This window comes from Hetaerina americana, unplaced genomic scaffold, assembly GCF_022747635.1.
Source record: "Hetaerina americana unplaced genomic scaffold, ioHetAmer1.1.p SCAF_3, whole genome shotgun sequence".
Classification (NCBI taxonomy): Eukaryota; Metazoa; Arthropoda; class Insecta; order Odonata; family Calopterygidae; genus Hetaerina; species Hetaerina americana.
The window spans coordinates 7051124-7064623 of record NW_027286874.1 but is presented as its reverse complement, the minus strand read 5'-3'; the positions used below and the strand labels follow the sequence as shown (position 1 = coordinate 7064623).

The 13500-nt window shown below is 35.9% G+C and overlaps 1 protein-coding gene across 2 annotated transcripts in view; it reads right to left on the bottom strand.

The window, feature by feature from the left end:
* Nucleotides 1-3121: 3121 nt before the first annotated feature.
* Cpsf5 (cleavage and polyadenylation specificity factor subunit 5) overlaps nucleotides 3122-13500 on the bottom strand; it is a 28292-nt gene continuing 17913 nt past the window's right edge. For both annotated transcript variants that reach the window (XM_071587115.1, XM_071587116.1), the window contains 3 exons: nucleotides 13333-13447; nucleotides 8763-8817; nucleotides 3122-5789 (listed from right to left, as the gene is read on the bottom strand). In XM_071587115.1, the coding sequence (XP_071443216.1) occupies nucleotides 5784-5789; nucleotides 8763-8817; nucleotides 13333-13447 (176 nt within the window). In that variant the 3' untranslated portion in view covers nucleotides 3122-5783. The remainder of the gene's footprint in view (nucleotides 5790-8762; nucleotides 8818-13332; nucleotides 13448-13500) is intronic.

The window sequence follows — 13500 nt, the reverse complement described above, 5'->3', positions numbered from 1 at the left end:
CATCTATCTTATGTTTTCTTTCGCACACTCTAGGATTTAGAAACCCAGGCAAGTTTCAAGTCAATACTGTATTAGAACTCTCTTACTTCGACTAAGGTTTGTTGCGGTCATAAAATGCGTGGCTGGATACTTTTTTCTTTCTACAAATTCGATGGACGATAATAGGTTCGTAATAAAACCAGTCAGTAGTTAAAAAAAAAGTTTCAAATATGCATTACAAGGATCCGCCAACCGAATTACCTTCTGCAAAAGATTAGTTCGGAAATTCCATGACCTTTAGTGACCAAAATAACAAAAATCTTGCATTCATCTTTGACTGTAACACTATGATTATCTAGATAGACAGTGAGGGCACGCAAATTCCAATTTGTAATGCAAGCAATTTGATCACTCAAAATCACATTAACTATCGCTCATGGCGCCTTGCCAATAACTCAAATGATCCCAGCTAATATAACAAACAAACCCTTCGTCAAAGTGCTTCATTCATTAAATCTACGTTTCAAGCTAAGTACATGAATGACGATATTCAGATCCACATAGAACCGATAATGAGTCAAAAATTACGCTGAGTAATGCATTTTTGGAAGTCAATATTGGTCTGCCCCGGACTGGTCATGTTCAAGGATGACAAATATTCGTGGTTTTCTCCCGCTCGACACTACGCATACAGTTGATTGTTCATTAAGGAACCCCAGTGTTTTATCTGACGCCATTTTAAATAGACAATCGATGTACCATATAGAAAAGTTACTTTAAAAGTTGAAACCCTGGATCTTAGCAGTCGATGAAGACATATAACAAATTTATAATTTCGGCCACTGAAATTCTACTTTTTTCTTCCTCATTTACCAAAGGTAATTTAAGGTTAGTACGGTGGTGGAGTTAATCAACATTTTTGAAATAGGCAATGTTGCTTAACAATGGGGAATTGTTACAATTTTGCAGTCACACTTACATAATGAGACGAATGAAACATCCAAGTTCATATTCTCTTCGCTATGAATCCACTGTCTCCCACCGATGAACATCTCGTTTCAAATGGCGCGAGCTCACGGAAAATGAAACAATAGTAAGACACTTTTTCCAATTAGCTTGGCGCCATAATGAGCAATGTACAAAACACTGGAATGTCCGGTCGCCAACGGCGCCACCAAATACTACGATATTCAAGCGCGGAATATTAATTTTTACCTTTATGTTAGAAATTATATAATAAATTCAATATGTTACGCCCAATGTCCTAAGGGAATTATAGGTATCCAATTTATAGTTCCAAATTCACTTCATCTAAGAAATCAGCAACATTCTCTCTTCTAAAGTATGTTCTTGGTTGCCAAAATTTTCACAAATGAATGGTGAAATGAAACTGAAAAGTTGAGTGAATTAGAAGTTTCATCTTACCTTTCCCCAAATTTCAAATATATCGAATATTGCAACAGTAAACATGCATTGGCAAAGTCAAACCTTTCCAAGCCCATGGCTAAGGCACACATTTTAGCAGTTTCAAATTAATTTGCCAAAACTTAGCATTCGCTTCTCCAATTTAAAACATTTCCATATCTCTACTAAAAGTTACTGATTGTGCTGAGGTATTACATAATTAATTACGCCATCCGAATTAAATCAATTTCTCTCAACATTTATAATACACAGGTCTTAACTGAAAGCGAACATCAAAAAGTTGTTTTAAATTGCATTGTCTGGTGTGAAAGAGCCATCAATCTTTATGGCAAAGACCAATTGGAATTGTCCTAAATATTCCAGGGTTACTATAGGAAAAAAACCTTTAAATTTTGTAACATAATTATGAGATTTCATATTAAAAAATGTAACTTAATTTTAACAATTAACCATGTGTGTGGTTGCTTTCCCTCTTTAAGTATTCATCGGCAGATTTCTTATCACCAGTTCATCTTTAGCACAAGAATTTATTGAGACTACCTACATGAACCTTTGGAAGCAATAATTAATGCACAGGCTTTCCTTTTCCATGTGGCAAAATCCCATGCCTTATCAAGGCTATAACATACAGCCACTACAAAATTTTTCCATGTTTACCAAAGGTACTTCTTATATTAATGTGAAAACATTGAAAATGGTTATTCTTATAAGTAGTGTGAGCCATTGGTCTTTAATCACCATGAGTATATTCCACCATGCCACAGCAACTACTATTGATTCTACTACTAACTAAATGAATTGAAAAATAATTTAGGAAATAAAAAGTACAATCCATGAAAGACTTAAAATCTGATAAATATACTGCTATATTTATGGTATACTGATTGGAATATTCTCATAGAAAGTCTTTGTGGCTCTAATGGTAGGCATTCATTGTTCGAAAGAGTCATTACATTATGCTTAGAACACAAGAGCACTAAAGGCTAAAAAACACAAGTTTACTCCTTACTAGCATTAGTTTTTACAGGAAGCAACTGACAGCTAAGGTCATATGCACTATTAGGGATAAATGGGGTAATTTGGGGAAGAAAGGATTTTCAGGCAATGAGGAAGGGTGGAGAGAAACCCAGTCTTGGGATTAGATTACTCTTAAAAAAGGCACAAGAGGTCCTCAGTTTATGTCCCATACGACAGGCAGCATACTCCACTTCCAAAAGCTGTCAACAAAGCATGCCAAGTGGAGATGGGGATGCCACTGAAAAATCCTGCCACCTACGCGACCGACAATTAATAACAGAAATTTTGACTAAGAATGATAAGGAAATAAAAGTTAACTCTACGACATGGAGCGCAGTTATGTTGAGGCAAGGAAAAATAATAATGGACGGAAAGGATTAAACCATGCACTACGAATAGAGAAAAAAATGACAGGGTTGTAGGGAGAATTCCAAAGGAGGGAATTACATTAATAAGTGTAGCAAGGGGAGGAAAAGAATATTGATTGGATGGAATGGAGGGGGATGAGTACGCTGAATGAAAGGGTTCATTGTGTAATAGGGTGTTTCATCTAGGCAGCCAAGTCTTTCATATGAAGCAGTAGTTAGTCTGGGTCGTTTCCACACCTACCTCAAGTTGGAGACTAACATAAATGAAATAGTTCTTACCAGGGTTGCCGTCTTTTATAATACATAAATGCATTACTCTTTGTGCCCTTTTTTATTCAATTCATACAACCATTGTGTTCAAAACATTCACTGCCCCTTCCTTACTCCTGGAATGTCCCTGGGTGTCCACGAGTTTTTGAGAAGACATTAACATTTAATTCATACGTGCACCAGGCAACAAAGCTGGGTTACTACATCTGGACTACACTTTCTGGCAGATTTGGTGTTTCCTAATATTATGTTCAGGGAGTTCCCACTTACACATGCACACACACCTCAATATGGACATTAGTGGAAACAACATGTGCATTGAATAAAAAATTATTTAACTTCATTAAAAATTTGTCAAAAGTCCTTTTTACCTAAAACATACAAATCATACACATATGGCAATGGTTGATATTTAAACACTCTTAACATTTTTATTGCATCTAAACCTTGACATGGCATGCAGTCATGAGACTCTTGTACAAATGAAGGTGTGGGGACCGTGTTCAATCATTCACGTTTAGCTGAGGAAAGCTTGTAGTTACCCCAAGAATGGTTTGACATGGACATATAAGTTTGCTACTGGTTGTAGCTCACCAGTTGGACATTCCATTTGCAACAACTTCAAGGTTGAATGTAAATGGAACCACTTAGCAGTGCGACCGTTGAGCAGTTGACATTCACCACTCTGCAATGCCATGCTGCAGCACACCAATTGCAGGCTGGGAATATTGTCCACCACCCTGCTTGAGGAATTTCACCACACCCTGCATACAAGTTGTACTTCATAGGCCACTTCAACTTGTGTCATTATTGCACTAAAGTGCATGTTAAAAAGAGGCTCCTCATTATGACGCTGCCATGTGGCACAGCCACACGAACTGTGCACCATGAACCTCAGATTCCCCAACCACAGTTGCAATCTACATTTGAATGAATTTCCCTTTGGATAAGTTCATTACAGGAAGGTGAAAATTAATTAGCATCCACTAAAATGTAAACAAACACTGGACTGAAGGGTTCAACAAATCAATTCACAGAAATATTTTCACATCATGCCATTTACTGCAAGGACAAAATACAGTAATGCCCGTATAAAATACAGACCAAAGTAAGATCAATGTATCAAATAAAAGAAAACTGGAAATTGCCACTACCATTCTCAGTCCCTCTACTGACATGTTGACTTCCTGAAAGTCTCTTACTGGCTGAGTTCATAAATTAAAATGAAAACCCCTATGGGATACGCTGAGAAGTGTTTCCACTTTCTCCACTGGGTCCTTCCCGAGAGGGGCTCGAAGTCAAGACAAAAGCAAACCACTGCTGGTTACCATGCTCCTGTCGCCCTGTGTATTTATGTAGGTCTACCCCAATGACTTGGTGACTCTACCTTTTAACTCAACTCAGTAAAATAAATGGATTCAATGCCAGTAGGTTTTTTTTTTTAAAGTCCAATGAACCTTAATTTCAATATTATTTAAGGAAAAAATGGTTTAATTTCATAAGCCCACCAAGCCAATACTTCCAAGGGTGTAACAGATGAAGCCTCTGCTGTGAATAATACAACAAATTGGGTTCTAAAATCTCTATACTCTATAGAAACATTGGAAAAGCAATACTTTTCATTATACTCACTGCAGTAATTTCTCAAAACACTAGTTAATGTGCTTATCATTTTTTTCTGAAAAAGTGTAAAAACTATTACATTCCAAGTACATTATATCAGTTTTGAAGCCATAAAAATACTGCAGCAGTAAGGGAAAATAAGATAAAACACTAATGTAATATAACTTTTATGATCATTTTGATTTCATAATTCGTTAAAAAATGTCAAGATTCACAGAATATAAATTAAGGTCAGAAAAAGTATAATCACCTGGAACTTTAATAAAATGCAAAACTGGTGATTTGATATTGATGATGTTGGCCATGATGGTATTTATGGGGATTCCAGTAGATAAAAAGAAGTTCATAACTGATGGATTTCTGCACTGTGCCACCAAAAGAGACAAACTTCAGGTAATTGTCGAACACTTGCACAACGTACAACAGCACTGTATTGAAACAAGCACTGTTGAGTAGATCAACGCCTTGCAGGGGGACATATTTTTCAGTCATTCAATCATTGCATAAAGTTTTCAGTAATTCAATTACTACACCATTTATGAACAATATTTGGATCAAAATACATTGGCATAAAAATAAGCTTGGGAGGGAACTAAAAGGGGTAAATGGATCCATCATTGGACCTAGTTACCTTACAGACAAATTATATACAAAACCAGTAAATTTTGCTCAGGAATGATTTGGGTATGCTAAACAGCATTTTGCTACTTTTATTTCACAAATGGCAGCCATAATGTCATTCCATTCATTATGTAACCTAAATAATACCAAAGAACCAACAAGTCAGGTGAAATGCACATCAGTAACTAGTCTCATATTTTATATTACAATGAAGTCACTGTAATATACTGAATATTTCCCAGTGTTCAACTGACACCTGCCAAATCACTCTACCTAAGTAAACCATAGGAGGAAGGAATTTCCTTTGGAAACAGTATAATACATTATCTTCCCCCAATTCTGGTTAAAGGTTACACCAACTTCTTTCAAATTGAAAAGTGTTTGGTGAGTCTTTGCCATGCCGATAAACTGTCCTTTTATCAGGAGGCACATTGTACTTTAGTTCCATCTTCTTGCACAACTCCTTCAATGTAAATGAAATTAAACCTGAAAACAGAAAATAAAATGTTCATTATTACACTACCAATTGAGCCAACCTTTCCAATCTTCAAAATATAAGCATCCAACTTTACACATTATTCAAATTGTAATTGGGCCAAATTCAAACCATTTTCAACTCACAACATTTCATACCTTCAAATGTCAAGCTTATCATTCATGGTACATAAAAACTAAAATAAAGTTTGAGCAATTTTAAGCAGGAAATGTGGAAAAATTAAAATAGAAAACCACAAATTTTAATGAATGCTTAATCTTAAGATGCTAAAATGGTTCACATGTATTGAGGATAAAATAATACAAGCAATGTTCATTTCTTTTACGAGAAATAAATTTGTAGAATGGCAAACAAACAAATTGTCTCCATCAAATAGTAGGTGTGTCCAAAAAGAATCCAACCTGCATTTTTTTAATTTTTATATTTGCCTATTGTGAGGGTGTTGTGCTCCACAAATTTGCTCCAAGGGGTCAGACGAACAACAAAGAATATTATGTTGAAGTTCTGTAAAAATTGTGCATTCATCGAACCTTGTGCAGCAATTTTCGGCAAAACAAAAGATTGTACAGCTTTGCCAGCCTCCGTACAGTACCGATATAGCTCCCTGCGTCTTCTGGATGCTCCCAAAATCATAAATGGCACTCAAAAGGTAAGTGGTTCCATGATTTAGAGTAATGCAACGCACATGCTGAAGGCCATTCCAAAACCTGTATTCGAAGACTGCTTTAAGATGTGGAAGCACCAATGGGGACTACTTCGAAGGATGCCACAGCCTGGATGACAAAGATTAGCACCAATGCAGAGATATGAATGCAGGTTGGATAGTTTTCGGACACAACTCTTAGTATCAACTACAAGTCCAGGATCAGTGTCACAATTTAACTACTTAATCACAATTCTCAAATTGACCTTTCTCAGCAAAAGTAGTATTTATTGGATTATATCAGTTTACAACTGTTACACCAATCACATGAAAAAATTGATTTTACTTTTCAATGTTACAACAGATATTAATTATGCAAAAAATGAAACCACTTTTTTTATTAATATCTCCACAAGTGTTCAATAAATAGTGGTAGTAGTAGTAGTTTTGAGGGGGGGGCGACCGACAGCTGAGGTCATTTGCGCCATAAGGGATGGATAGGAAAGGATGAAGGGTGGAGAGAAACCCGGCGTCGGCATTAGCCTACTCTTTACGAAAGGCGCCAAGGGGTCCGCAGTTTAACATCCCATCCGATGGACGGCGTACTCACTCAAAGTGCCCTCCACAAAGCACCTCAAGTAGGGATCGAGATACCTCTGAAAAATATTCAACACCGCCGGGATTTGAACCCGCGCCCTCAGGGTGGGAAGCCAGTACGTTAGCCCCCGCACCATCTCAACCCCCCCAATAAATAGTGATGAATATAGCTAGTTACTAACCCTTAAACTGAAAATCAAACGGAGAGACAAGCTCAAAGATTACAAAAGTTATATACTTAAATTAAAACTAACACTAGGACGAGAAATTGAGTTAATTACTATGGTAGTTAAATAGCAACACAAAATTAGTCTCAAGAAGCTAATTAAAAAATGATGAAATTGAAGAAAGCATTTTGAATCCATACTTCCGTAAATTCCCTTAAAAAAGGAAAATGTGTACTCACATACTACAATTCTTTAAGTAAATAATACACGTTTTGATGCAAATTTCATGTAAATTTACTAACAAGGAATTACCAAGAGCAACCGCCAGCAAAATAGTTACTAAATTGTGGTGAAAAAAATTGCATTATACCACACTTGGGAGATCAGCGTAAACTGATAATTATTCTTTAATGGGGATTAACTTGGGATAGCAAAAATCTACAATTATCTCAACATTATTCAGTAAGAAATTTCTTTAACTTTACCATAAATGTAAAACCAAAAAAAATTATATTCTGGCAATTACTTTAGCAGTAATGAAGTCACAATTCACTACCTCTGGCTGAAGTAATTTCAATCAAAGTTTCTTGCATTAGTTAATTGCTTCACATGACGCAGTGGAAATGGAATGCATCTACTGTAAACTCAAGGTTTTTAAAATACAAATTACCGCAATGGGTCAGTATCATTAATAATATTTAAGTGTCGGGAAACAGTAAAGATAAAATGTTTAACAAAAGACACTCCTCAAAATATGATAACAAATTTTTCTATGGAACTAACTAACTACACCCCTCCAATACATCCAGAAATCTTTATCTCCTGTGAATGGAACTATCCTACCCCACTGCCATGTTACTCAAACACAGTTGTTTTCTTATTACTACAGTCCCACTCTCATCCCAATCTTGGCCCTTTTTTCATAATATAATTAGCTTTTCTAGCAAAATATGGAATGATGTGATTTTTATTTTCCTCTGATCTTACTTCAATTCTAATAGCACCCCACGACAACAAATCCTGGAGTATACTGCATCAAACAAAAATCAACCAAGGCAATAAAAGTATTGGCAAACTAACTTCTAAATTTCATCCATAGCATGCTACATGTTGGTGGTTTATGCATTACATGGTTCAACAAGTTCTCCAATTCAACACTCTAAATTTAAATTGTTTAATTAGTACAAGTGACATAGCACAACAAATCTGCGCCATCACCTCCATCATGGCAATTATCATCATCCTAAGACACTGCTCAATTTAGTCATGTTACTCATTACACATACAATAGGGTATGCAAGTAATAATCCACCTATAAGGAAATATGTAACCACCAATCAAGGGACAAACAAAATCATTGGGTGAGTTGTCATTTCACCAGATACATCTAAATGTAACTTAAAAATGTACACATTAAGTAAAAGTTAAGGCTTTTATTCTGAATAAAAACTAAGTCTTACAAGGTATAATATAATATTGCTTCGGTAATATCTCCAAGAAGAGAATTACCATTAATCAAATATGCTAAGAGAGAATAAAATTGGTATGGCTCATACCTCTTTTGAAATGCACTTTTTGTCAGGAAATATACCATATTTCTGAAAGGTAAGCCTGAAAAAGATTTAAATTGTTTTTAAGTATTGTAAATTAACTCCATTTAACATTTTATAACCTTTCTCAAATTGTATGAATGACATCACATTAAGGCTAGCAAATAAACAATGAAAATAAGTAAAGACCAAAAAGATGACAATAATATGCATTGCATGCACTCTGCCCCACCAAAAAGTCCTTTCCCATGCAAATATTATTAGTTTCATTTACTTGTCCACAATTTCCTCATAATCAAAACAGAAACTGTGTGAGGCAGCTAAGTCACTAGCAGTAAAAGACTGTAGCCACCACAACTTAAAATAATACGAGGAAAACAAGAGGAATTGAATGTACTTACAGATATAGTTTCATGACAAGCCAATTGTTCAAATTAAAGAGAGATCAATACATTTTCACATAAACAAACAACCCAAGTCTTCTCTTCATGAAACACTCAAAAATATCCAACATTTTTTGAAAGAATTTACATTAGGCATAAAGGATATTTATGAGGAACAAAATTGTAGCCCTTTTTCTCAACCATTTACATGATTTCTTTATTTACAATAGAAATATATTCTACATTTATCAATGAAGAAATTTCAGATTAATAAAAATTGACCACACCAGAGGCCTTACCCATGGCCTGGTCACTGGTCAGTACTCCATTAAGACTTTCCTTGGATATGTAATAGTGAAGACTTATGCTTTGGTTAAAACAATCATTTAACAGAGAATTTCAGGCTGTAAAATATCAGTATGAAAACTGTAAAAAATCAGCAACTGCACGAAAATTCTAAGACGCAATGCTTGATGGGACATGGTACATTTCTTTAATGTTCCACCTTTCAGAGCTTAGGCATTTGAAATACTTAAATTAAGTATTCTAGCTTCCTTAACTGACACACCTTACATAAATGAGATTTGGAAAAAATTTCCAAATTAATTATTGACCTTAAGAAATGTTCAAGAGTCTATATATCTATCCCAAACAACCTCAGGGTGTAAGGCCAATTTCCAGTTTAAATAGAATGACTAGAGTAACCACTCAATTGATTGTGTGCCTACCTTAATTAAATGCAAAGAAAACAGCCTGTTATTTAAAATATAATTTTTAAGAGGTGATAAGGTTCAGAAACATCTCCAAATATGCTACTAATAATTACACAGATTTCAATTTATCAAAATTATTTCGAAATTACATTCAAGTGAGCAGTACTATTATTAAATGGGGTGAGTTCAGGCACATAGATTGTATACTAAGAAGACTTAATTTTGTTTACATCCCCAGGTGGTCTAGGGCTTGAAACATGGCCGATTGAACTACAACTTGAAGTCTTGTAGGGGCCAGGACCCACTTAGGATTCATTTTTATGGTAGTGCATATCCTAACAGTCTTTGGGAAAAATAATTTAGGTGGTTTCAAATTTTTTTGATGTGATGCCATCACTCAAATGGCCAACCCACTAAGGTCAGATGCCTATGCCGCCGACTCAATGAGGGTCAAACATTGTGTGGACTACTTTTCGTCAAGCTCCTAACCTTTGACCTATCTAGCAATGGTGACCCTACCAGGAGCAATAATCACAGCTCTAAAGGTCATCAGGATGCACAAGCTCTTCCATTACTTCAAAGTTTTAGCCCAAGAGGAGAATTTTGCCTCTTCACCCCAGACATTTTAAGAAACGGCACGAAATGTCACAACAACTACTTCATCAAAATTACCCACTCATTCATACAGAAATGGAAAAGCAAGAGGGCGTCTCAGTATCCTCGGCAAAAAGCCAAAGAACACTAAAACAGTAATCAAAAGGATTTTCAGATTATTACCAACTGAAACCTACCTTGCTAGTATGGGATAAGTTTAGGAGCCACAGAACAGAAGCTGTGAAAAGTTAAATCAATTAACTGAAAACTCAAATACCTGTAATTCCAGGTAGCCTAATGAGTCTGCTTCAATCATAAGACGTTTGAATTATTTAACCATTCAAGGATTAATAAAAGTGGAATGGAAGAGTTGGATGCAGTCTACAGATTTAGAAGTGACACTTTCAAGAAGGAGAGTCCTAGGATTTCAAAAATTTATGAATAAGACAAAACGCCATGAAATGCTGTGAAATGTGAGTTATAAAATCAATTAATAAATGTGAAGTTATAGATGTACATGATGTCACAGAGGACTATTTGCCATATGGAGACAAGTTTCTGAAGAAGAGGCTTCAATTGGTTCTTCATTTAGCTCTGAAAATGAATTACTGGGTTTTGAGATTAGCAATGAAAAGGTACCTAACCACGATGTTTCCTGGTTACACTTTATCGACAGAAATAACGTTAAAATTAGTGCAAAAAATCATTATGGAAATTGATGAAAAATGATGGACTTAAGTTTCTTAAAAACCTGTATGAAAAAAGGGGGTTCATTTTATATACCAACAGATACTGGACTTTTAGCTCTAAAGATACTTGCTGTGCTCCCCTGAGATTCCAAAAATTATCCATTTTTACATATTCTTGGCTACTAACCCACTCAATAATACAGAAAACCCATGTCTGCGGCAGAACTCAAACCCACATATTTTGGAGTTGCAAGTGGACAACTGGCCCTTTACTGTAACCAAACAGTTCTAAAGAAATTGCATTATACATTCCCATGATAACCCCAGTTAAATTCTTGGCGCCTGTCGAAAGATATTTAAACCAGCTATCAGTTAAGGCAAAGCAAAGGAAGCACATCTCTCATTATTTCAACATAACCAAGAGGTAAATTACTTCAAAATACACAAACCTGTACACTAATTCAACAATGACCAATGATGCCACAAGATTCAACCAAAATCTTTGCTAGCAGTTTCATATGCCACCTTTTCAGTTCATGTTAATAGGCATGACATTTTGTCACCTTACCGAGGCTAAGGTGAAAATTTTTCGGCCTGACACAGACAAAACGTCAATCAGCAAAAATTTATAATTCCTGCCTGGGTACACTTGTCATTAGTTCGTAAGACAAGTTTCAACTTGTTTTCTCAAGTAGTTTGTTTACATGTATTGTTGCAGTAATGTCTTTCATTAAAATGAGAAAGCTTGAATTTTGTGCAGTCATAAAATTCTTAGTGTTGGATGGATTAAAACCCCTAGGGAAATTCATCCGAAGTTGACAAGTGTACAGGGACTCTGCTCCTTCAATGCCAACTGTTAAAAAGTGGGCAGCTGAATCTAAGTGCGGTCACACATCCCTCGAAGATGACCAACATGAAGGATGACCAAAAACCACAACCACACCGGAAACCATCGAAAAGGTGCACACTATCATGTTGGACGATAGGCAAGTGAATGTGAGATAGATAGCAAAGGCCATGGGGATTTCAGAAGAGAGGGTGTAAAACATCTTGCACAAAGAATTAGGGATGCGAAAGCTCTGCACAAGGTGACTGCCACATTTGCTGAAAGCTGATCAAATGCAAGTGCGTAAACAATTTTTGCAGCAAATTTTTGACTGATTCCAAGAGGGAACCAGCCGATTTTGTGCGGCGATTGGTCACCATGAATGAGACATGAGTCAACCACTATATGCCAGAAACAAAATAGTAGTTAAAGCAATGGGTGGAAGCCAGTAAGTCAGTACCAGAGAAAGTTAAGTCGATCAAATCTGCCAGAAAGGTCATGAACAGTGTGTTTGGGGATGCAAAAGATATCCTGTTAATTGATGAGCTTAAACAAGGCAGAACAATTACAGGCGAATATTACTCCAACCTTCTTGACCAGCTAGATGCCAAAATTTGGGAGAAGAGGCCATACATGAAGAAAAAAGCATCTTTCAGCAGAACAATGCACCTGCTCACCAAGGCGTGTTGGTGATGGGAAAACTACAGGATTTGAGGCCATCTCCCCTGTTATCCTGATTTAGCACCCTCAGCCTTCCATCTTATCCCAAATATGAAGAACTTGGTTTCTGGGAAACGCTTTGCATCCAATGAAGATTGTGAGTGGAATAGATGGACATTTTCACAGCCTTCTGAACTCACTTCTGTGAGGAATGACGTCCGAGAAACACAGGATGAAGTGTGTTGAAATCAAGGCCAATTATGCAGAAAAATAGAATTATTTTTTAACTGTAAATTGCAGTTTTTCATTGACAGGCCAAGAACTTTTCATTGTACCTTTGTAAAGGAAGTGATTTAAATGTCAAGCAAAATAATAATGTATTTTCAAATGTTCATTTCTAAATGCAGGCAATTTCCTCACCCTCTTGCAGAGGTACATGTTACATGAAAGTCATACAAGATGAAAAGCATCTCGGAAAAATGGCATCACAATAATCAACAATTCATTATAAAAAACAGGAATCTGAACTTATACTGCTCAGTGCAGTAAGTACTGTCTGCACTTTGCACGAATAGTATGACTTTCTTTCAATTTCATTAGTTGATTTGGTCAAAGTTAATTTCTTCGGGTTAGCAGTAATACCTCATGAGAATAAGTTAATGATTGTTACCGATTAAAATGTGTCCCATGCAATTAATTTAACATCATTACCTGCACAGTGCCTGTGGAAGAGACGATATGATTGGTCCATAACCTTGAGCATTGTCATAAAGTTCAAAGAGAGGGGCTGCTACTAACTTGTAATTCTTAGGGACTGCAAATAATGCTGTAATAACAATAAAAATGATATCAGATAATAGTTCAATATATAATAAGTTA